The 23,398-nt window shown below is 35.2% G+C and overlaps 1 protein-coding gene across 6 annotated transcripts in view; it reads left to right on the top strand.

Annotated features, from left to right (window-relative positions):
• Positions 1–12,332, top strand: part of LOC128868676 (general transcriptional corepressor trfA) — a 77,076-nt gene extending 64,744 nt beyond the window's left edge. For all 6 annotated transcript variants that reach the window (XM_054111028.1, XM_054111027.1, XM_054111025.1 and 3 more), the window contains one exon: positions 10,181–12,332. In XM_054111028.1, coding sequence (XP_053967003.1) covers positions 10,198–11,862 — 1,665 coding nt within the window. In that variant the 5' untranslated portion in view covers positions 10,181–10,197 and the 3' untranslated portion in view covers positions 11,863–12,332. The remainder of the gene's footprint in view (positions 1–10,180) is intronic.
• Positions 12,333–23,398: the final 11,066 nt, after the last annotated feature.

The following is a 23,398-nucleotide window of genomic DNA, read 5'->3' as shown; positions in this document are numbered from 1 at the left end:
TGTATGTAGGTGTGCAAGCAATTTAACGCGAAGGCAATTTTTCTCTGCTCAAAGGCCGGTTGCTACAACAAGTATAGGCGATTTAATGCATTTATACCTATTCACATATATATGTATGTATGTGTGTGTTTGTATGCAAGCATGAAAGCATGTACAAGTATGTAGGTAGATTTGTGCGATTGCTTTTACCACATCTCACATCTAACTTCATGCCAACCATTCACCATTTTACTCACACTCGGTGCGTGAAAAGGTCGTTTTCAGCGCTTTTGCCTGTATTTATTTAGGTATTTTATGACTGCGATTTCCAGCAACGATTTCAGTATTGTACTATTTCCAGCAACACAATCGAATCAGTTGTGAATGCCGCCACTTCACTTGCCGCAAGCACACTTACAATTATATGATGCCCTTCTAACTACGCAGCATTGTTGTTGCTAACGCTTTAAAGATGTTTGTTTGTTTGTTGTGTGTTTTTATGAAACCATGATTGTTGTTGTTGTTGTGGCTCGAAAGCGTTAATGAATTGAATTTTGAAATATTGCCAAGTTAAATTGGCAGCCATGCTGACTCACTAACGGACTCACAAACTGTTTCAGACTGACTGACGCACTGACTGCCTGTACCTTTACACACACAAACTACATCTACATATATACTTGTATGTATGTACATAATATACATATGTGCCAAGTTGAGCGGTCACTCATTGGGATTGGGTTGCAAGAAAAGGGGGTGTTGTTGTTAATGAGTTGCACTGTTTTCACTTTTGCGCAGCTTTAATTGTAGTAATTTCTGTAGTAATGGCATTTGTTGTTGTTGTTGCTGTTGCTGCTTTTTATTGCGGCAATTTATATGCATATCAGCTGTTGCATACATGCAAGTATTTCACATACCTACACACACATTCTCAATATGTAGATAGTAAAATTTCAAAATAATGCCAAGCGCTGAGTGATTGCAAGGAGATCTTGCGGTGCGTAATTGGGATTTACGTAGATGAGTTGCCACATTAAGCCAAATTTTGCAACTACATTTCGTGTGTTGTACGTGATAATGACAAGTATTAGATATTTATTGATCGTTTCTCGATTTAAGCAGAATACAGGGTGGGTTATTTAGCGATTGGCAGTTAATTTAATTCAGCTATAAGTAGAAGAGGCAAGCAAATTTTTAAATGAAATTTTATTATCGAAAACATAGCGTAAAATATCGTTGAAATGACGTCCATGCAGTGGCGCAACCAGTTTTTTTTTCGAAGTGGGCGGGGAGTTTATTTTTATATGTGTAATCCTCAAAGAAGAAAACACAAACCAAAACACATTTTTTACTGAAAGCAAATTAAATTCAAATCTCCATGGCACAAATTTAATTTTTACTCGCATGAAAACAATCATTATTTGATTTCAACTTGTCGCTTGGTTTAAATTCTATGCAAAATTATTAATTTTTTTTTCATCGTGGAAGTTTGAATGTCAGGAACATCGTCAAAGGTGCTGTCACATCTATTATAAAGGGTGGTTAAGTTTCAAGGACCGGTGTTGATTTTGAATAAAAGAAATTTTTTTTTAAATTATTATCATTTCTCTTTATTATGATAATACTGGTATGGCTCAATTACGTATGGAACAAAATATCGGCCAAATGACCGCCGCGGCCTCGGCGGCACACCTCTATCCGATGGTCCAAATTTTCGATGACGCTGAGGCATAATTGAGGATCTATGGCGTTAATGTGCCGAATTATCTCATCCTTTATAAAATCAAATAACCCCAAAGAAAGAAGTCCAACGGTGTCGTTGACGTTTAGGTGTGGTTCACATTCAACATCGGCCCTTCAAATTTAACCACCCTCTATTAAGATGCGCCATTAAATCGTTCTTGTGGGATTATACCTTTTTAACACACTTTTTCTCACTTGTTTTACGTCAAATATTTTCCTTCTAATTTTGTGTTAAATCATTTTCAGAGCCGCCAAAACATTGCTTTCACCAAGAATTTAATTATGTTGTCAGAAAACTGATTATTAAAAATCATTTATCTTGTTGGTAATTGTAAATTAAAACTATCTTAGCTCGGCAACTGATAATTTTTGATTCACTTGATTAAGACCGCATAAGAAATAATTAAGATAGATTTTGTTGTACTTGTTTTATTTATCAATGTTTATGGCCATCATTCTTTACACTTACTTTAAGGCACCTTTCTGGTCTAGAGACGTGAATATTGAAGGCGTTGAAAATTGCAAAAAAAAAACCCTATCGGTATCAATTGAAAATCGTTTTTATTCATTAGATCAATTTTTTATTTACAAAAAAAAAATATATGTTTTTCAATGATAATAATAAAAAAATTGCTTCCCCTGACGTAACACATGCCACTGGCGTAACTGCTTGGGCTGCTCAGGTACGTCTGAAAAAAAAAATTCGGTCGATTATTCATCAGGAGATATGTCATACATTTTTTCTAGATATTTTATCTGTTTATTGGAAAAACAAATAAAAAGGATTTTTTCCACGTTCTCGCTCTTAAAAAAGAATAGAAAAATTGATTATAAAATTCTGATTATTAATTCTGCTACCCGCGAGAGCCACAAGTCTACTCAAAAACATATTAAAAATTCAAATCAATCGGTTTAGTACTTTCGAGAAAAACACGGTTAACTCGCTTATACCTGGACGTCGTACTCCACACCGATCTCGTTTTAAAGGACTGTAACTAAACTACAACGAATTTCAATATAAGAATTCGCAAGTATATTTTTCAAATTATAAACTATCACGACTTGAAAAAAAATCGATTTTTTCGAAATTCTAGACTAGAAAGGTGCCTTAAAAATGCGATTTGGAATAGCGGCATAATGTGTTTAACGAAAATCGTGGATCGAGCTGCGTTAATTGCATGACTTAATGAAATTTGATTTTTAAATCGTTTTCCATTCGTTTATCCTTTTTCTTTCATTCTCGCAAAGTGTTATGGGAAAAGTTGCTAAAATAGTTACTAAATTATATATTCGGTAATGTTCAATGTTCAAGGAATTGAAATTTTTATACTTTCTTCGATTTTTGTATCACCAACTATTTTATACAAAAAATTAAATTTTATATTGTATAAGTTTTTTTAAATCTTTAGTTTTGAAGTGAAATTTCGTAGGCGTCGATGGACGAGCGAGAATGGAGAGTAAAATTTCAAGGCCATGCAACGTTTTGGGTATTTTCGTTCTGCGAGAGAGAAAAATGATATAACGTAGAGGAAAAGGGGGGAGAGAGAGCTATACCTTATATATATCTGAGATACACTTCAGGAAAAATACCTGAGTTTTTCTTTGTGGTTGCTAATTTCGAGTAAGATATAACACGACCTGCTTTTTGGCGCATTTTTGTTGGTGCAAACTTGTAGGAAATATATTTTTGGTGCATACTTTTTGGCGTTATTTTTCCTTGGTGCCTACTGTTTGGGGCGTTTTTTGGTTCCAACCTTGTTGACTTTTTTTGTGCCTACTTTTGGCGTTATACCTCCGTTTCCTGGCTAGTGCTCGTGCGTACTATAAAGTGCTATCCATTCCGGCGTCAGCTTTGTTGGCATTGCCTTGCGGTAATTTGTGCCATTGCTGCGTTCCTGGAATCGCTGCGTTTGTGCGGGTGATAAACGCTCGGAGTAGTGCGCGTTGTTGCCACGATTTGTGTCCGGCGTTTACCTACACCGGTCAACCCTTCTCCGTTTTTTGTAAATTTTGTCTATTTGTATTCTCTGCAATGAATTTATTTAGATATATATTCTTTCTCTCTCTCTCTCATTCTCTCTCGGGTCTCTTCCTCTTTCTTTCTGCCTTGAAAGTGTCACTTCTGTTATGTGTACTACGCTACACGCACATTTTTTTTTTAATTTTAAGTCAACAGTATAAAAATGAGATATTTGAACCTCATGCCTGCATGGCTGCGTTTTCACGAGTTTAGACACCAGGAGTTTAGGAAAACCAGCACCTGCTATCGGAAAAATCGATTCTGAGTTGGCCACCTTTATTAAAAAAGTTTTTTTTGAAAACCAATTACTTATATATTTTTTTCAATATAAATCGAAAATTTTCATATTTTGGAAAAAAAACTTTTATTAAAAAATTTTTATCAAAAAAGAAAACCAATTACTTATATATTTTTTTCAATATAAATCGAAAATTTTCATATTTTGGAAATAAAAAGAAACTTTTATTAAAAAAGTAAACTAAAAAGGGTTTTTTGAAAACCAATTACTTATATATATGTACATATTTTTCATTATAAATCGAAAATTTAAAAAAAAACAACTTTTACTAAAAAAAAAAGTTACACAAGTTTTTTTTGAAAAAAAAACTTTTACTAAAAAAAAATTAAAAAAGTTTTTTTTAAAACCGTATTTTTTATTAAAACTTTTTTTTTTTGATTAAATTTTTATTTAATAAACATAGTTTTTTTTTGAAAACCAATTACTTATATATTTTTTTCAATATAAATCGAAAATTTTCATATTTTGGAAATAAAAAAAAAACTTTTATTAAAAAACTTTTATCAAAAAAGTTTGTTTTGAAAACCAATTACTTATATGTATTAAATATACCTATTTTTCAATATAAATCGAAAATTTTCATATTTTGGAAATAAAAAGAAACGTTTATTAAAAAAAATAAAATAAAACAAGTTGTGTTGAAAACCAATTACTTATATATATTTTTTAATATAAATCGAAAACTTTCAAAAAAAAACTTTTACTAAAAAAAAATTAAAAAAGGCTTTTTTGAAAACCGTATTTTTTATTAAACCTTGTTTTTTTAATTAAATTTTTATTTAATAAACATTTCATTTGTTTTAATCGGTTGGCGGACTCTCCAAAATTAGAAATTTTTATAATCTACTTTTGTTTCTTTCATCCAAAACCATTACGTGAGGTAAACAATAACTATTTTGTACAAAATTTTTCTGAAAAATATTGAGTTAATTTTATTTTTTAAATTTCTTATTAATTACCTTTTGTCCTCAAATGTGCAAAAACAAGAAATTTAACTCGAAAAAAAATTTTTTTTTGTGCACTTGTGGCTTCGTAATTGAAGAATTGACGGCGTCCTACGAAGATTTTTTTTTTGGCAACACTCACACACAATCAAGTTCATTGTACTGCTCTCGGATTCCCTTTTTAATTTTCTTTAAATCTACTCGACCTCCAAAGAAATCTGGGTAGATCTTGTGGGGCCAAGGAGCCAAGGTGGTCGCTTCCTAACGCATCAGTGCCAAAGACTTCAAGGCTGGTTCGAACGAAGGCGGGGCAGACCCACAGAAAGTGGTCCGCCGTCTCACGAAAAATGCTCGTAAGTTTATTGGGGCCAAACCGCAGTCAAAGAACAAATAGTCTACAGGTCAAATTTGAAAAGCAGGGACCACTAGCCGCTTAGTCTTTATTTGATTTATTATAGTTAGGTGTAATAATACAATGATTATACGCAATAGCGAATGCCAGCTACCGGGTTGTCTTAAATTTTTTGTACATACTCTGATGCCTGCGCTGAAGATAAATCTTGTTGCTCGCAAATAACTTATCTACAAGTAATTATGAAAATATAATTGACGTTGAAATTTCCCCTTAAATAAGATTTGTAAATATTTTTAGTACATATTTTTGTTATCTAAGCTCACAGAACAAGCAGGAAAGCACTCTCTTACATTTTTATGTTGGCAGTGGCGATCGATCGAAAAACGTACTGCTGGTATATCAAATACAATATACTCGGCGACTGCAGTTGCTATCAACTTTTATAACAAATTGAATTTTTTTTTTTACATAAATAACCACTTTGTTATTATTATTATATTTATATTTTGAGCATTTTGAAGAATTACCTTAACTTATACTGAGGGCAAAATATGTACCAAATTTCTTCGCAACCGATTTTGTTTTCCTTTCCGTTTTCACCTACCGTTAAAATCTTCAAAAATCATCAGCATAAAATGGGTTCATTTTTTTCATAAAAATATGTCGGAGTAATGCACTTATTTTTTGTATGTTTCCTAACTGTTGGCAAAAGTTTTTAATTGGCTAAAAATGGCTAAAATCGCCGCCTCAAATATGTTAAAAAAAGCGCATAAAAATTAAAACCTTCGACCGCACAGTTTTGATTGATATGAATTAGACTTATCAAAGGTCGTCTACAATAAATACATACATACATATCTATGTGCATGAAGTCCTCACTTTAAAAAGTGTTAACAATAAATTTGAACCTACTTGAGTTGGTTTAACAATGCATTTACGTGTGTACGCACCTCAATGCCAGCTGAAGGGTATTTGTTGACATACAAATTGCTTAACTGCGCGTAGAAACGCAACAAGGTTAAAGATAAGAATCACTACAGTAGTCAAGAAAGTTGGCAATCATCGGTTAATAAAAAATGAAAACATAAAAAAAAATACAAAAGTATGCTAATACACCGTTTTTGTGGACTCTTATATTCTTGATAAGTTTTTGTTTTATTTTGTTGTTTGGCCAACCGATGACTTTGTTTATTTTATCCACGATAATTTTTGATAAGTTCTTGTTAGGGCTTTATAAAATGTCAGGTTGATTGGTAAGTGAGCAAATAAGCTTAGGAATTCGCTATGATGATACGAGTAAAATAAGAAGCTAACCGTTATAATAACAAAATAAAGTGGTGGTAGTTTTATTTTAAATAAATGACATCACTGATAACAGATTTTGAAGCTCAAAAAGGGTTAAAAATAACGACAATTCTATTGGTACATACATATAATAATATCGCAAGAGTATCATAATAGAAAAATAAAAAAAATTGATAAGAATGCAGATATAACCGCCACCTCGTCTTTAATGTTGTGTCAAACTTTCATTAGATGAATTGTTTCTTTACTCTTACTTAGGCATGCATAGAAGGTAGAAGTGGCAGTCGGCCCTTAAATCAACTCATTTGAACTGTTGCCGATCAGTTAGTGTATAGTAAATTGAAACAATTTGAGGGGGGCCTCTTATCAGTCGGCTTCAAAAAATCAAATTTTTTTTACTGCAATCGATAGATATATATTATAGGAGAATATGCACTCAAAATTTTATAGCCGAATTCAAAGTGATTTCGGAGTTACAGGCCTGTATACCGTCCCTCGTGTGAGTATACTTGCCAGAAAGGTAGACAGAACCTTTCAAACCAATAATCTGTATAAAGATAATTAAAATGCGCTACTAATTAACTAACAAAATACAAAAAAATTCATTTTTTAATGTTATTTAACATCTTTTTTGAAAAAAATTGCGAAAAAAGCACTTATTTTCAATAATTAATTGTGTGTTCATTTGTTCATATTTTTATACAAGAGTGGCCTATTATATGCGGGAAAGCCTTCTGAATAAGACAATATTTTTCTTTTGTGTTTCAGCTGAAAACTACGACCGCAATCTTACACGCCCTTTTACTAGCTCGTAACGAGAAGCTGTGCGAGATCCCTCATGTGCCCGCCATTTTGTTTTTTTATTTATGTTAAAAATTGTTGATTACTCTTCAATCATGCCTTCAAAAAGGTTAAGGTTAAAGGCTATTCCTGTGTGTCGCTTTTTTCGCCTCAAAAAATAATTGAAAAGAAACACCTTTTTTTGAAGCCACTGATAAGAGACCGTTTTTCGAGAGGCCATTTTTCTCGTTTTTTATATTTTATGGAATATTACGCTCTTGCGGTAATTCAGAGATCTTTTTTATGTGTATTGTGTTTTGATGGAAAATTGGCAACATTGCACTTAAAAGAAATAAAGCGATAAGGAGAGAAAGAGAGAGAGAGATACAATTTATATAATAATGAATTAGAAGCTCTGAAACTGTATAAAAATGTGTCATTCTAATATATTTTGAGAATCAATATTATTTTAGAATTTTAAGGACTTGCTTGAAAATTGGCAATATTGTATGTAAATGAGGGAGAAAAAAGAGATCGAAGTTTCATAACTATATGAAATATTATAATATTAGAATAAATTTTATTAATGTATTAATTAATACTCAGAAATTATTCCATTTAGTTAAAGCTCTATTTGTCTAACAATCAATCAGTTATCAATCGCTTGATTCATTCTATCGTGTTCGTTTGTTATTAGTACCGTTTTTGTTTTTATTGGTTGCTTGGCTCTAGACAACACCACAAATTCAAATTAATGTTTCTTACAATAACTTCCAACGGCTTGAAGCCTTAAATATGGGTTTCTCCTGATATAAATAAAGAATTCTTCTATATTTTTAGTAATTTCTTACGGTACAGAGGAATGGGATAATAAACATCTGTACAGATGGCTCAAAACTAGACATCAGAGTAGGTAGAGCGGTCTACTCCGATAAACTCGGAGTTAGCCAATCATTTCGCCTACCTGATCATTACAGTGTATTTCAGGCGGAAGTCACTGCCATAAAAGAGGGACTTACGGTAATAAAAACGAGAGTATTATCCACAAATGAAGTCTTCATATGCTCGGACAGTCAAGCAGCAATAAAAGCGCTAGAATTTATCATCATAGAATGTTTTAAACTTCTAAATGACTTATCTAAATACGTATTACAAAGTACACCTTATTAGGGTGCCAGGCCACAGGAATATAGCAGGCAACTGCAAGCCAGATAAACTTGCACGAACCAGTACAACGCTTGATCGCCAACTGGATGAAAAGCTGATACCTGTGCCTATAACCACTTGTAAACTATTAATAGATAGGGAAACCATCAACAAGGTAAATACAAGTTGGCAAAACCTTACAACATGCGAACTAAGCAGACAGACATGACCGAAATGGAACAGCGGTCGATCTAAAAGCTTGTTAAGATTTAATAGAAAAGTTATAAGAAAAATTATTGGGGTATTAACTGGTCATTGTCTAATATGCAGCCACGCTAGAAGATTAGGACTCCCGTACTTCGATTTCTGTAGAAGCTGTCTTAATACAGCAGAAGAAGAAACAGTCACACACCTTTAATGTGAGTGTGAAAGCTTAGCTATAAGGAAGCTCCGCACTCTTTTAGGGCATTTTAAACTGATGTAGCGGACATAGCAGGCGTCTAACACTAACGAAGCTTTGCTTGTTTATTAAAGCTACCGGATGTTTTAAAAAGGAACCCATAGCGTAAGAATAAGCTCCAGCGGTATCACAATGGACCAACGAAAGGTCTAAGTGTGTCGTTGCGACAGCCACCCTACCTACCTACCTACGGTACATTAGCTTAACATAGCATGTAAAAATCTTTTAATTCTGAGATTTTTATTAAAACAAACAAAAAAGAAATTATTGCATGAAAATTGGCAACGTTGTATATAGTAGTATTCAACGTTATATATCCATCTTATGCAGTCCACTATAGACACTTCGCTACTTCTCTGCTCGCTATCTCTGGGCTCTGCTCACTTCACAAAAAAATTCCATGTGAAACAACAGCAAAGCTACCAAGCTAGCGAGTATGGCTATACCTTCCAAGCAAATGTAATTTTTGGTAGCTCTTTCCGACGCTACCGACGTATGTTAATTTATACCAGTTGCTTCATATATTCGCCGCTTGCTAAATCTTTGCGAATCGAAGAGGCCTTATAATGAAATTTGCTCAACATTATAACATTTACTCAACAAATTTATAAAATGCTTGCAAAAAGTTATTGGAAGGCTGTTTGAGTTACCTACTTATATATATAGTTCAAATGCCTACCATGAACTTACTCGCACATTCTTTAAAGCGTTTTTTTGTTGTTGATTGGATTTTGTCTGAAGCATATCGTATGGGTACCATACGCAAATGAAATACAAAATATTATTGTAATAAAAAAAAGTAGAAATTTCGCAATGTTGTACTCTCCACAGGAGTTTGATTTTGCTGACATCAATATTTGGTTTAGGTGAGATTTTAATGTCAACATGTATAAGATTAGACTAGATTTGGGTGCCGTTGTGCCTGTAGAAACTCACGTGATTGAGGCATAAAAAGAGAGAAGCTGTATATGTAGGCCATCCTGTTCGAGCTCAGTTTGGACAGAGAGAATACGAATTCATACAGTGCAAATACATCTGTATCTAATGGAATGGAATGGAAGGCAATGAAATATTATTCACTTATACACCTACTAAAAGTAATTACGAAAACATTTAAACTAATTTGCCTTCTTTTCGCTTGTATTTTCAGATCACGACAAACCCAAAATGTCCGACACCTTGAGCCGAGTCAAGCTACAACTACGTCCAGTCAACGGCAGTATCCTCAATGGAAGTGGCAATGGCAATGGCAGCGACGATAAATCCCCCTCTTCTCCAGCCACAAAACTGTTAATTAATCACGGTAAACCAAACTACACGATTCAGCGCTCTCCGAAGTCTCAACAAAATGGCGACGCCAATCCGTTGAACAACGAATTACAGAATAACAACCGCAACAACTACTATCCATACAAAAGTGCTGGCGTGAAGGGTACCACCGGTATTCTCACAAATGGCAATGGCAGCAAACCGATTGTTTCTACAAATAACAACAATAACATCAGCAAACAAAATGGTGACAATCTGGTCATACAGAGCACCAAATTCAATGGTGCCTTCAAACCCGCCAATGTACAGCAGGTGGAAAACAAGGATGAGGTAGACAATCAAGTTGTGTTGAGGCACGTACCAAAGCCGGAGTCTGTATCAGCACCACAGAATGACAATGAAGAGAATGTGCCGGAGTTTATATTGCGACAACGTCGTATTCAAGAGCGTTTGGCTAAGGAGAATATCTTGGACTTTGAAAATCGCCGCAGCGGCTACTTTACGCACGTTGTCATCTCGCCAACATCACCGAACCGCACTTCTTTGGTGGAGACCATGTCCAGTCCACCGATTGTGCCATCCTTGGAAATTCCACCACCAGCTAAGGAAGCCAAAGAAGCATCCATAGCTGAGGAAAACAGTGTTGAAGTGAGTGCGGAGCAAGCGCATGAGGAGACTCCAGCGGCTACAACTAATGGGCATGTTGAGGAGGAGGAAGTGGCCAAAGCAATTGAAGAAGTAAACAAAGCTGTTGCTGGTGAGGTGGATGATGACAAACCAAATATGGTAGAGGATGAAAAGGCTGTTGAGTGTGAAGATAAATTAGTAGAGACCGTAAAAGTCGAAGAGCAACAAGTGGAAGAACAAAAAGTTGTAGAACACAAAGCTGAGGAGCCAAAGGTTGCAGAAGAGGAGCACAAAACTGAGACTGCCAAGGGCGAGGAGTCTAAAGTAGAGGAAGTACAGGCACCTGTTGTTTCGGTAGTGGTTACAAGCGCTCCTTTAGTTGAAGCAGAATTGGCACAGGATAATCAGTTGGTCACCGTGGCGGATGCAGCAGAGCCTGTGCAGAAGCCGGAGGCGCAAGCCGAAGTGGCGGTAACCACTGCGGATCATATCGAAACAGCTGTAGAGCCACCAAAGCCACTCGAGCGCAAGCAGTCTACTGCCGATGAGAAACCCAAAGAAAACGGGCACGCTGCCGTCGAAGAGACGCCTAAAACTAATGGACATGCCGATGAAGATGTAACCATTTCACACACAAATGGTGTGGCCAACGGCCTATCCAATGGCATACCCACACCCAGTCTGCCTACGCCCGATCCCAGCGGCGCTTTGGGCGCAAACTACGAACCAAAGACAGTAGTTTCTTTCTCTAAGGATTTGGGTGAACCCAACAAATATCCCGATACTGTGAAGGTAGTGAAGACGGCAGAGGTCGTCGATGAGAAGAAAGTTGCAGCCTCGGCGAGTGATGAACTGAAAGAGTTGGCGAAATTGAAATTCGACATCAAAGCCGATGACAACGATGTGCAAGTGACGCCAGTGTTGCGGACAGAGTAAAGTGGCACGAGCAGGATAAGAAAAGAAAGTGGGGGTTTTCGTATGTGAAAAAGTGAAGAGTTGGCAATTTGGGTATGACAAAGATAGTCGACTAAACGTGGGCTGAAAGAGATCATATTATTTGGGGGTTACATTGTTTGCCTATTCCGATGTAGTAAAATGGGGAAAGACGCTTCCAAAATGGGAACAGAAGGTGCATTAACGATGTCGACAGACTCGGAAAGGAGAGAAGTGGAGAGTTTGATGGTATTAGCAAATTTGTTTTTATTTTCCAAGCGTGGGATTAGTGCATTATAGCCATAAGTGACGACAGTTTATTGGAGCGCACTGTTCGTTATTAAATATTGTAATTATTATTTGTATGAATACAAATTTTAATGTTATAAATAATATAATTTTGTTTTATATATTTTAAGTGAAAAAGTTGCCAAATTCATTTTATTATTGTAAAATAAATAAAGATAAAACTTGATGAGTTGTTTTAAGCAAACAGCGCAGGAACGGTCGAAAATGGAACACATTTGCATGATATTTGTCAAGAAGTTACTGAATTGAAAGATTTACTAGTGATTGATTAAGTTAACAGTAGCTGAGGTCAAAAGTGCTAGTTGAATTAAAACGAAACTGCATTAAACTTGCAGAAAAAAAGACACGTATGCAAACGGAACGCAGATGGACAGAGATACACAAAAATTTGCAGAAACTGAATGAATCATTATTTGGTGGCAAAATAAACTCTTAATTGTGATGAGCAACGAGTTGAAATAGAACAGGAATGCTTAGAAGTGAAACATACAAAAGATACTAAATTTAGTTAAGACAATTTTACAACGAATGGAAATTACTTTTATGAACCGTTAGGAAATAGTACATGGAAATGACTCGGAATTGAAACAGTTGAGCCAAAAAAATGCTTCTTATTTAAAGAGAAAGATCTCAGAAGTTGAGTTTGTTTAAAAACGAAAGACTTGCAGAAAAAACGATTTAGAACGAAACAGAAATTAAATGTATGCCTTTGAATTTTGAAAGACTTAATAAAAAAATTAACTAAAACGTATCAGTACACTGAAAGTGAAACAACTGTAATTGAAATATTACTTTTTTGATATTAATTTTATTAGAAGGTTTCATTATACACCGCAAATTTAGATTGTCATGGGCGAAACTAAAAGTTATGGAACTGAAACAATTTGAAATGGAACAGTTTTATAAAGCTTAGGGCTAAATCAAGGCAATAATATTTGTGAAAATGCAAAAACTGGGACTGAAAAATGTCTGAAAGAGAGATTGACATTTGAAAATCAAAAATGAGTATCACAAAAACCGCTAGCCAGCTGACAGTGAGAAAATTAAAATTTAGATTATCTTGAAGTGCCAGCTCCAACTAAGTTTTGAGTTTGCAGAAATTTAATCAAAATCAATGAAACTAAATGAAAATGAAGCCGAAATTTATTTGAAAAAAAGATTTAAGCCAATTATCAATTTAGCACTCAGTGATTAGAAATGGAACACAAGTGACTGAAATACAAAAAAATTCTATTTTCAATATTAAAAAAGCGTATCTCAATGTACTAACTTGGTTTGATGTGAAGAATAGCCGAAAAAGGTCAAAGGAATGCCCGATAATGAAACAGTAAAATGAAGATTATTTATGAAATATTTGAGAATTGCATTGATTGCACATTTAATCAATTGAAAAAGAGAAGTAAAAAAATAAGCCAGCGGAATGACTGGAAATGAAACAGTTGTAAGTCAAAACGTTTATAAGGAATTAGAGCACAATGAATATCCCGCCTGTGATTTCTCTTCAAATAACACAAAGCCGATTCGAATAAATGAAAATGAAGCAAATGCCAGGGGAACGACTGGAAACGAAACAGCCGATAACTAAATAAGTATATCAAAAATGCAGGCACATTAATAAACTGGCTTTAAATATTAAAATAAAAAAAAACAAAATTTAATATCGATTCGAGGCAATGAAAATGAAACAGGGCTGAGAGGAATGACTGAGAATTAAACAGTGATGGCTAACGGAGTGTATGAAAAATTTAAGCGCATTGAATAAACTGGCTTTAAATTAAAAAGTAAATTCATTTCTAACGAAATTACGGGAAATGAAACAGTGAAAGCTAAAGAAGGCCTTGAAAATTGCGGACATATTGAAAATTGGCTGTGAGCTTTTGAAAAATAAACTATTACCGGTAGGAAGGCATTAAAATGTAATAATGCCCATTGAAACGACTGGAAATGAAACTATAATACCTAAAGAAGTCCATGAAAAAGGCAGGCACATTGAATAAACTGGCTTTGAAGTAGAAAAAGGTAACTGAATATTGATTCGAACCAATGCAAATGAAACAGGGCTCAGGGGAATGGCTGGAAATGAAACAGTGATGACTAAAGAAATATTTTAAAAATTTTGCTTTGAGTACTTGGAAAAAAATAGAAAATGAATCTAAATTAGACAACTAGCAGCATGACTTCAATTGGCAATACTAGTCGATTATTTAAAGAAAACTGCAAATTGAGCTTAATGTTCTAACAATCGAAATGTTTCTTACGCAAACTTGCTGTATACATATATTTGCCACAATAATTTTTGTACCAATTTCATTACGTTCCTTCGCTGTTATTTAATTATTAAGTACTTTCGGTTGCTTTACGATATCTATTTGACTTGTTTGCGAAGAGTTTTCGGAGACCAAAAAAAAAAAAAATTATTGGGTAATTTCAGATTAAGCAAAATCATAAAAGCCTAATAAAAGTGTATTGTATTTTTAATAAATTTAAAAAAGATATATATTTTAATTTTTTTAGCAAGTTTAAAAATTTGGGCTTATTAAAATGTTTAATTTAAATACAAATTTTTGCAAAAATTAAAGTTAAAATTGTTTTTTATTTCAAATTAAATAAACATAAAAATTTTGGAAAAATGAAAATTGCAACAAAAATTTTTTAATTTTTTTAATCATAATAATTTTTGTTGTTATCAAAGTCAATAGTTTCAAATTGATGACGGCATTTCACGAACACTTTCGGGCAAATATAATATTTGAAAAATTATGTTTTAGCTTTATCATTTTGGCGATTTATTTTTTATGTAAATTATTACTAATACTACTTAAGCGCAAACAAAAGGCTTTACACTCACTAACGCACATCTTTAGAAATGTAAAGGTAGTGTTATCTACTACCTTTGAATTTCAACTGTTATGTAATTCTTTATAAAGATATTGAATGGCAAAAAAAATATGTAAAAATTTAGTGAATAGTTATTCGCAAAGTATTCAACTTCTTCATATCCACACATTCTTACTTTACTCTCTACATATGTATTATTGTTTTATTTTTAACTGTAAAAGCTATATTGTATGTAATAAAGTAAACGATTTTGCGAAAGACAGACAAAAATGCAAAGTTGTTTTTTTTGTGTAAATTTACTTTCAACTGCTGAACGACAAGGAAAAGGAATGCAATTTGTATAAGAAACAAATATATTTTGCTTAAGAAAAAATACCCATCACGCATTGTCGCATGTCAGTGGCATTTCCAGTTCATTGATAATAAAATCATAAGAGCACAAAAAAAAAATTGCTTCCAACTTAAATTAGCCTGTGCCAAAAAGATAAAGAAATTCATGCAGGCAAAGAGTCATATATGTATGTATGTATGCATATTAATATACACGTACTAATGTATGTATGTATATGTCTCTTATGTAAAGTCGCAGAAAAATGTTAGAAAGGGAAATCTCAAATTTATGCGCTTTTTATACGAAAAAACTTCAAAACAAAAGCGATTTTTAAATGCGGCCCATAAAATGCGGAAAATGAAATTGAAATTATAACGGTGCAGCTGAATTGCATAGTAACTCTTGTATTTATCTGCTGATGTGTCTGTGCCAAATTTTCATAAGCGGTTTGTGATTGCTTTAAGGAATAACACCAACACAACGGCTGATGAAAGGCCAACTTCGGTGGTTTATAAAGGGTGGTTAAATTTCAAGGTCCGATATTGAATGTGAACCACACGTAAACGTCAAGTTTTTTTCTGCATTTTATTTGACATTTTTCAATTTCAAACCAATTCAATTTGAACCATGGAAAGATACACAATCGAGCAACGCGTTAAAGTTATTCAGGCTTATTATGAAAACGGGCGTTCAAATCAAAATGCAAATCGCGCACTTCGTGAAGAAAATCATCTTCAGTGATGAGGCACATTTTCACCTCAGTGGATTCGTCAATAAGCAGAATTGCCGTATTTGGGCGAATGATAATCCAAGAGTGATTGCCGAGAAACCAATGCACCCACAAAGAGTGACTGTTTGGTGCGGTTTATGGGCCGGCGCCAACATTGGGCCGTATTTTTTCCAAAATGAGGCCGGTCAAGCAGTTACTGTGAATAGTGTTCGCTATCGTGAGATGACAACAAACTTTTTATTGCCCGAATTCGAAGATATGGATGTGGACGATATGTGGTTTCAACAGGACGGTGCCACTTGTCACACAGCTAACGAAACAATGGCTCTTTTCGCCATTTTATTGGCCGAATAATCTCACGTCGCGGCGATGTCAATTGGCCGCCAAGATCATGTGATTTGACACCGTTGGACTTCTTTCTTTGGGGTTATTTGAAAGAAAAGGTGTACGTCGATAAGCCAGCAACAATTCAAGAGCTAAAAGATGAGATAACTCGGCACATTATGCCTCAGCGTCATCGAAAATTTGGACCATCGGGTGAAGGTGTGCCGCCGAGGCATTTGTCCAATATTTTGTTTTATTCGTAATTGAGTCTTACCAGTATTATCATAATAAAGAGAAACTATAATAATTTCTTAAAAAAAATGTATTTTATTTAAAATCCACACCGGACCTTGAAACTTAACCACCCTTTGTTTAATGTCAAAATATTCAGCGAGGTTTGCCATTTCATAATGCTTCGCCACTCGCCTGCCGAATGTGTGGAAATGATTAAGAAATATTATCGAAGTTCCGGCTCAGTTTTAAATATTTAATGTGAGTTTCGTTGTAATGATGAAGAGAATTTCAGAAGGTGTTGGCGAACATCAGACCGTTAACCAGCCCTCAGCGCATACCTGCGACTCTCACTTGATTTGCTGACGTAATAGGAGATTTGACGATAAAACTGAGAATGTGTTGGTGATGTACGAAAAAGTTACTTCGTTGCTATCTGAACAATGACTGATTGGAAGAAAAATGTGTGAAATGAGCAGATCGAAATTTTGCTGCTGAGTCACCTTTGACGTGGCTGCCAATTTTACCCTCACAATTTTACATCGCATACATTTTGCGTGTACCATCCGAATTCATTCTTCACTCTTTGTGTAAGAGTTTCTGGCCAAAAAGGGCATTTCATCGTTGTAGGATCCAACCCAAATCTCTAATACCGCCGCGTGTGTGAGCTTTTCTCATTTCCCAGTACTTCAATACAATTGATCTGGCGGCGTACAGGAGGTTAAAGAGCTGTAACCAAGATTCTGAGTAGGCTTACTTCGCAACATTACCTTGGGAGCTTCTGATCATTGGAGAAACACTGGTATCGTTTGTAGAGTTGGAAGGATAAAGGTCGTAAATAAAATTTCGCACGTAACTTAACTTTCTGTGCTTTTTGTAATAAACTCCTGGAACTTAATTGCCACACCTCGTATGTTAAATTTAATTGTGCACCAATATTTGTTTAGAAGTGTTTGGAGAATTAATCGCAGAAGACGAATCATTCTTCTTCGTGGCATTGCAAACTCTGATACATCGTCGTAATGAAGTCGGAGTGCGAAAGTTTCTCGAAAATTGGTTTAAATACTCGTACAGGCAAAAGTGTAACGGACTTCTTGGGCAACATTTTGCAAAGCAATAAAACTATTTTCCTTAATAAATATTTATTTTCACTTAACCTGTCTCAAAACATAAGCATCGTCGGCTTGGTTCCCGCTGCTTTGCTCCTCTTGTGAGACACAGTACCGTCCAAGGTCGACAGATTACCGGGTTTGGACATCAGGAGCTAAATGGTGAGCGTAACTTCAGCTGCAGCGTCATAGGAGTTTCGACAGCAGAACTGTGTCCGCTCATTTTACGCATAGCCTATGAACAAAAGTACCGGAAATGTTTAGTTTAAATGCACCGCGCACATGGGAACCGGTTCATATTTTTTTCTTACGATGTCGGGCCAGACAGTCAATAAGGAATATTATTTATCCGTTTTGAAGTGTTTGAGAGGCGTAGGCAAAGAGTATAGCGTACATCGTAGAGAGTACGTCGCAAACGGCCGGAAATGTGGGCAAACAATTCTTGGATTTTACGTGATGATAACGTGCTATCGCACCGATCCCAAATTGTGCTGGATTATTTGACGAAACACCAAGTAAATATCATCGTGCAAGCACCGTATTTACCTGATATGGTCCCGGGCGGCTTTTTCTTGTTTCCCAAGTTGAAGTTACCACTTCATGGGAGGAGATTTCAGTCGATAGAGGAGATCAAAGAGAATGCGACGAAGGAGCTGAAGGCCATTCTTTCACCCTACCAGGGGTGCATGGAGGACTGGGTTAAACGTTGGTACAGGCATGTTGCTTCAGAAGGGTCATATTTTGAAGGACATAAAATAAATTTGCATGAAATTTGATTATAAATTTATTTAAACATTCCCGGTACTTTCTGATCATAGGGTATTCCTACTTTCTTCTTACCGTCCACTGTTTGAAGTATTGCTCTGGAAGTAGCTACTTAATTTTGAGTCGTAAACAAATAAAGGGTGATTTTTTAGCTATTATCTTTTTAAACAGTTGGTTCAAAAATCAAACGTACGTTTCGTGTTTTGTTTCACTGTCAAACGGCTCCAGTTAAGTCTATAATTTAACCATGAATCGTCTTACAAACGAACAACGCTTGCAAATCATTGAATTTTATTATAAAAATGCGTTAAGAAATCTGTTAAGAAAGTTTAAAGTCGAAAAATTGTGTTCGGCGACGAAGCTCAGTTTTGGATCAATGGGTACGTAAATAAGTGAAGATCAGCCGGAAGAATTGCAAGAGCTACCAATGTATCCAGAAAAGGTCACAGTTTGGTGCGGTTTATGGGCTGAAGGTATCATTGGGCCGTACTTCTTCAAAGATGCTGCGAATCGTAACGTAACTGTGAATGGTGGGCGCTACCGTGAAACGATATCCAACTTTTTTTGCCCAAAATGCAAGAGCTTGACTTGCATGACATGTGGTTTCAACAAGACGGTGCCACATGCCACACAACACGCGTAACAATGGACTTGTTGAGAGGCGATTTTGGTGAACATTTTATTTGACGTTCGGGACCTGTCAATTGGCCACCCAGATCGTGCCATATAACGCCTTTAGATTATTTTTTGTGGGGCTATGTTAAAGCTCCTGCCTATTCAGACAAGCCTGCTTCAATTAACGCATTGAAAAACAACATTAAAGCATTTATATGTGAGATACCGGCCGGACTAAGCGGATGGATCATTTGAAGCGCAGTCGCGGTCAACATTTGCACGAAATAATCTTGAAACATTAAATTATATGGACTGTACTAACGATTTATATAAAAATTGCATGCATTTTTTCTCAATTTGACTTGTGTTTTTTTGAAAAACTTTCCTATAGCTCTTAAGAAATCTCCCTTTAGTAGGCTCAGTGCACAGTTGAAAGAATAAAGAAATTTGGGCATATTGCGGCACCTCTAGTAGGCTATCAGTGAATTTGACGAAATCAGTTGTTAGCCTGACGTAATGCTGGATTTTTGCTTAATATTTTTTTCAAATAATTTGCTTTTTCTATTCTCTGCTATTTATTATCTTTCTTATTTAGATTAATCTAATCCAACTTTTAATTTTTATTTAACATCACCGGCTTTTTTGACCCTTTTTTCTTAGTTGCTCATACACCTGGTCGAAAATTATCATACTTCAGGCAAAGTTACGCTAAGTTTTTGACTTCTTTCGATATTGATTCTGTAGGTGCTGTTGGGCCTACAGTTGGTTAATATTCCATTTATCATTTATGTAATACTGTTTTGAACTGGGATTTAAGGTTTATGTTTGCCATACACCAATACGGTAGTGGGAAGTCCCTTTCGGAGAAGATAGCACATGCAGGCCAATCAAATGAAAAAAATTAAATAAACCTAAAAGTGTGAGGAAACCAAATTTTAGTAAAAAAGTGATTAAAAACAATTTTATAACAGTGTGTGGTTGTATGTGTGTATTTATAATATGTGAAAAATCACGTGGGAAGTCATAAAACGGCATCCAATTTGAAAAGCTTGTATGTAACTTTCATATATAAGGTGCGTTTCATAATCATAAGATACCTGTGGTGTACAATTTTTGAACTATCATAAGCTCGCTTTTACTTTCCGGAGTAGCTTTTATTTGACGTCATTTTAACAGTTATATACTTAAGACGTCCATAAATTGTTTCTGGTGCGGAAGCTCACTCTATTTTGTAGAGCCGTTATCTTTTTCCAAGAAGGTGCACTTTTGCTAGTCTTTTCGGCGTTTCATAATGCAAAGACACTAGTCGAAAATAAGCTTCTGAAGAGATAGAAGATGTTGATTGTTGTTTTGGATTACTTTAATTATAATTTTATTCAAATTAACTTAAAATGCCGAGGGATTCAATGGAAAGTGGAAACATTTTGGCCTACAAGGATTCAGGCTTGTCAATCAAATTAATTGCAAAAAAAAAGAAGCAGGCAGAAAACGTTGTGTTACCCGGAATTTTTTACAGAGTCCTGAGAATTACAACACTTTGAAGCCCGTTGGAAGAAAATGATCACTATCAAGTCGAGAACAGCGAGCAAACATGAGAAAAGCTTCTAACTCGCCTAAGTCTTGCGCCAACTTGGCCGCTGTTGTTTATAATAAGGTTTCTAAAACAACAGTTTGGCGCACATTACAGAAGTACAATCATTTAAAATTATCAAAAATAAGAAGAGTGGGGGTCTCTTTGCCACGGCACAAGCTGGCGCGTCTTCAGTTTGCAGAAAAGTACCTAGACACCAACTGCGACACAGTAAGATATTTGGAATATTTTTAATGTTGTCCAATTTCATATAATTTTTTAAAAAGGTGTTATTTTCAGATTGAAAAAAACGGAATCTTGATGAAGCCGATGGTTTTTTAAATTATTGGAGAGATTTGCAAATAAGAGGGGGCTTATTTTCCAAGCGCAACTTCGGTGGAGTTTCTGTTATGGTTTGGGGTGTATTTATGGTACATCGAAAGAAACTCTTAATATACAGTTCACGTCATGGCGAATGAATAGTGGGGACTACAAAAACGTTTTGGAAAATAGTCTCCTTCCTTTTATCCAGGATAATAGGGAAGTGCCCTTCGTTTTCCAAGGAAGTATTTGACAGATTGTTCCATAGAAACTATGGACTGGCCGACGTATTCTCCGGATCTAAACCCGATAGAAAACATTTGAGGTATATTAGTCAGAAGAGTTTACGCCAACAATCGCAAATTTGACAACACCAACGAGGCAGAATTGGCTTCTCTAGATGTAAATTTACTTAAAAAGTTAGAATCGATGAAAAAAACTTTATTTTTTGTCGCTAAAGCAAATGGTGCTTCCTAAGAATACTAAAATATTCTAGACGATAGGAAAAAATTCGAAAAAGTATACTTTTGTTGAACGAGCATTTTAATTAAACAGTGTCTTATCACTTTGAAACGCCTGGAAAAAGGTTTTTGCTAAAAATTTTCTTTATGTACATAAAAAAAGTTCTAAATTCTGTAATGAAACAGATAACTTTTGCTACTTTAATCGATGTGTAACATTTTTGTTTTACTTTGAAATCTATGAATTAAAATACGTTGAAAGATGAGGGGTGTCTTATGATCATGAAACGCCCCTTACACATAAAAAATCATATATGTATTTCTGTGTAATTTACATTGGTATTGGTTATAAAGGGTGGTTAAATTTCATGGGCTTCAACATCTAAATGTCAACGACACCGTTGGACTTCTTTCTTTGGGGTTATTTGAAAGAAAAAGTATACGTCGATAAGCTAGCAACAATTGAAGAACTAAAGGATGAGATAATTCGGCACATTAACGGGCATAGAACCTCAACCGTGCCTCAGCGTTATCGAAAATTTGGACCATCGAATGGAGGTGTGCCGCCGAGGCCGCGGCGGTCATTTGGCCGATATTTTGTTCTATTCGTAATTGAGCCATACCAATATTATCATAATAAAGAGAAATGAAAAAAATTGTATTTATTCAAAATCAACACCGGCCCTTGAAACTTAACCACCCTTTATAAAATGCCACACATAAATTCGTTTATGCCTTAATCGGCCGTCGAAGCACGCGCTCGCTCAAAATGACAATCCATCAAACGAAGCAGGTGATTTTCGCGGAACGTTTTCAATTGCACAAACAACCAGTTGGCGGAAGGGTGCATGACATACATTTTTTTGTGTTTTTTTCTTGTCTGGGTATTTCCTAAGCCTTTGCCGATTGATGAGTATTTTGGTTGATATTTTGTTATCCAAAATTTGCATTTCGTTTTGATATCTTTCAAGTGTGGGTGTGTACAAAAACATGTGAGCGACGGTAATTAACAAATGCGGAAAAAATTAGAATTAATGAAGTGCTTGTCGCGCTGTTCAGCAGATAAGAGCGTAATGTGACGAGGGGACGTTGTTGTTTGTTTGGCTTTTTGGAAAAATATAAAGAAACCATGTACATTTGTATCATATTTATGCATGATTCAATTTTATATATATTTAAAAAAATGTTTGCTTAAAAATACAAATACCAGCTAATAACTGGCGCGCTTTGTGGAGCCTCATGATTAAAATTATATTTTTGTCTGTAATTTCCGATAGCAAAGAATAAAGACGTGGAGCAGGTGACTGTTACCCCAGTGCATACTTAAATTAAGCACTGCCTCATACTGTTTAATGATGAAAAGAGTGAAAAACACAGACAAGACGAAGATTCAGCTCCCTCCAATTATCGACCATTGAATTGAAATGCCATTACCCAGCAAACCAGAAATACGAATAAAAATAGTCCATCTATAGAACAACAAAGCTGTAGAAGCCGACGGGCTGCTAGCTCAGCCATTCAAGTACTGCGACGGGGACCTGGTGAGTAGCATTCATCAGCTCCTGAGCAAAAAATGCTTGGGTGAAAGAGAAATTGTCGATTGGAATTTAAGTATATTCTGCCCTTTAAAAAAAAGGATGACCAAGAAAAAGTCCTTTTATATCGTTTGTCTATGATTAGTCTTCACGACATTACGCATTATAGGTTTCTATCGAACGTCGGCCGCCGTAGCCGAATGGAATTCCGAGTAAACGTAGTTTCGAATCTCGGGGAAACACCAAAATGAAGTGAAAGTTTTTTCCAATAGCGGTCCCCGCTCGGCAGGCAATGGCAAACCTCCGAGTGTATTTCTGCCATGAAAAAGCTCCTCATAAAAAATATCTGCTTTTCGGAGTTGGCTTGAAACTGTAGATCCCTCCATTTATGGACGCGCAC

This window comes from Anastrepha ludens, chromosome 6, assembly GCF_028408465.1.
Source record: "Anastrepha ludens isolate Willacy chromosome 6, idAnaLude1.1, whole genome shotgun sequence".
Taxonomy (NCBI): Eukaryota; Metazoa; Arthropoda; class Insecta; order Diptera; family Tephritidae; genus Anastrepha; species Anastrepha ludens.
Note: the sequence above shows the minus strand (reverse complement) of the source record. Positions and strands in the feature narration are given on the sequence as shown.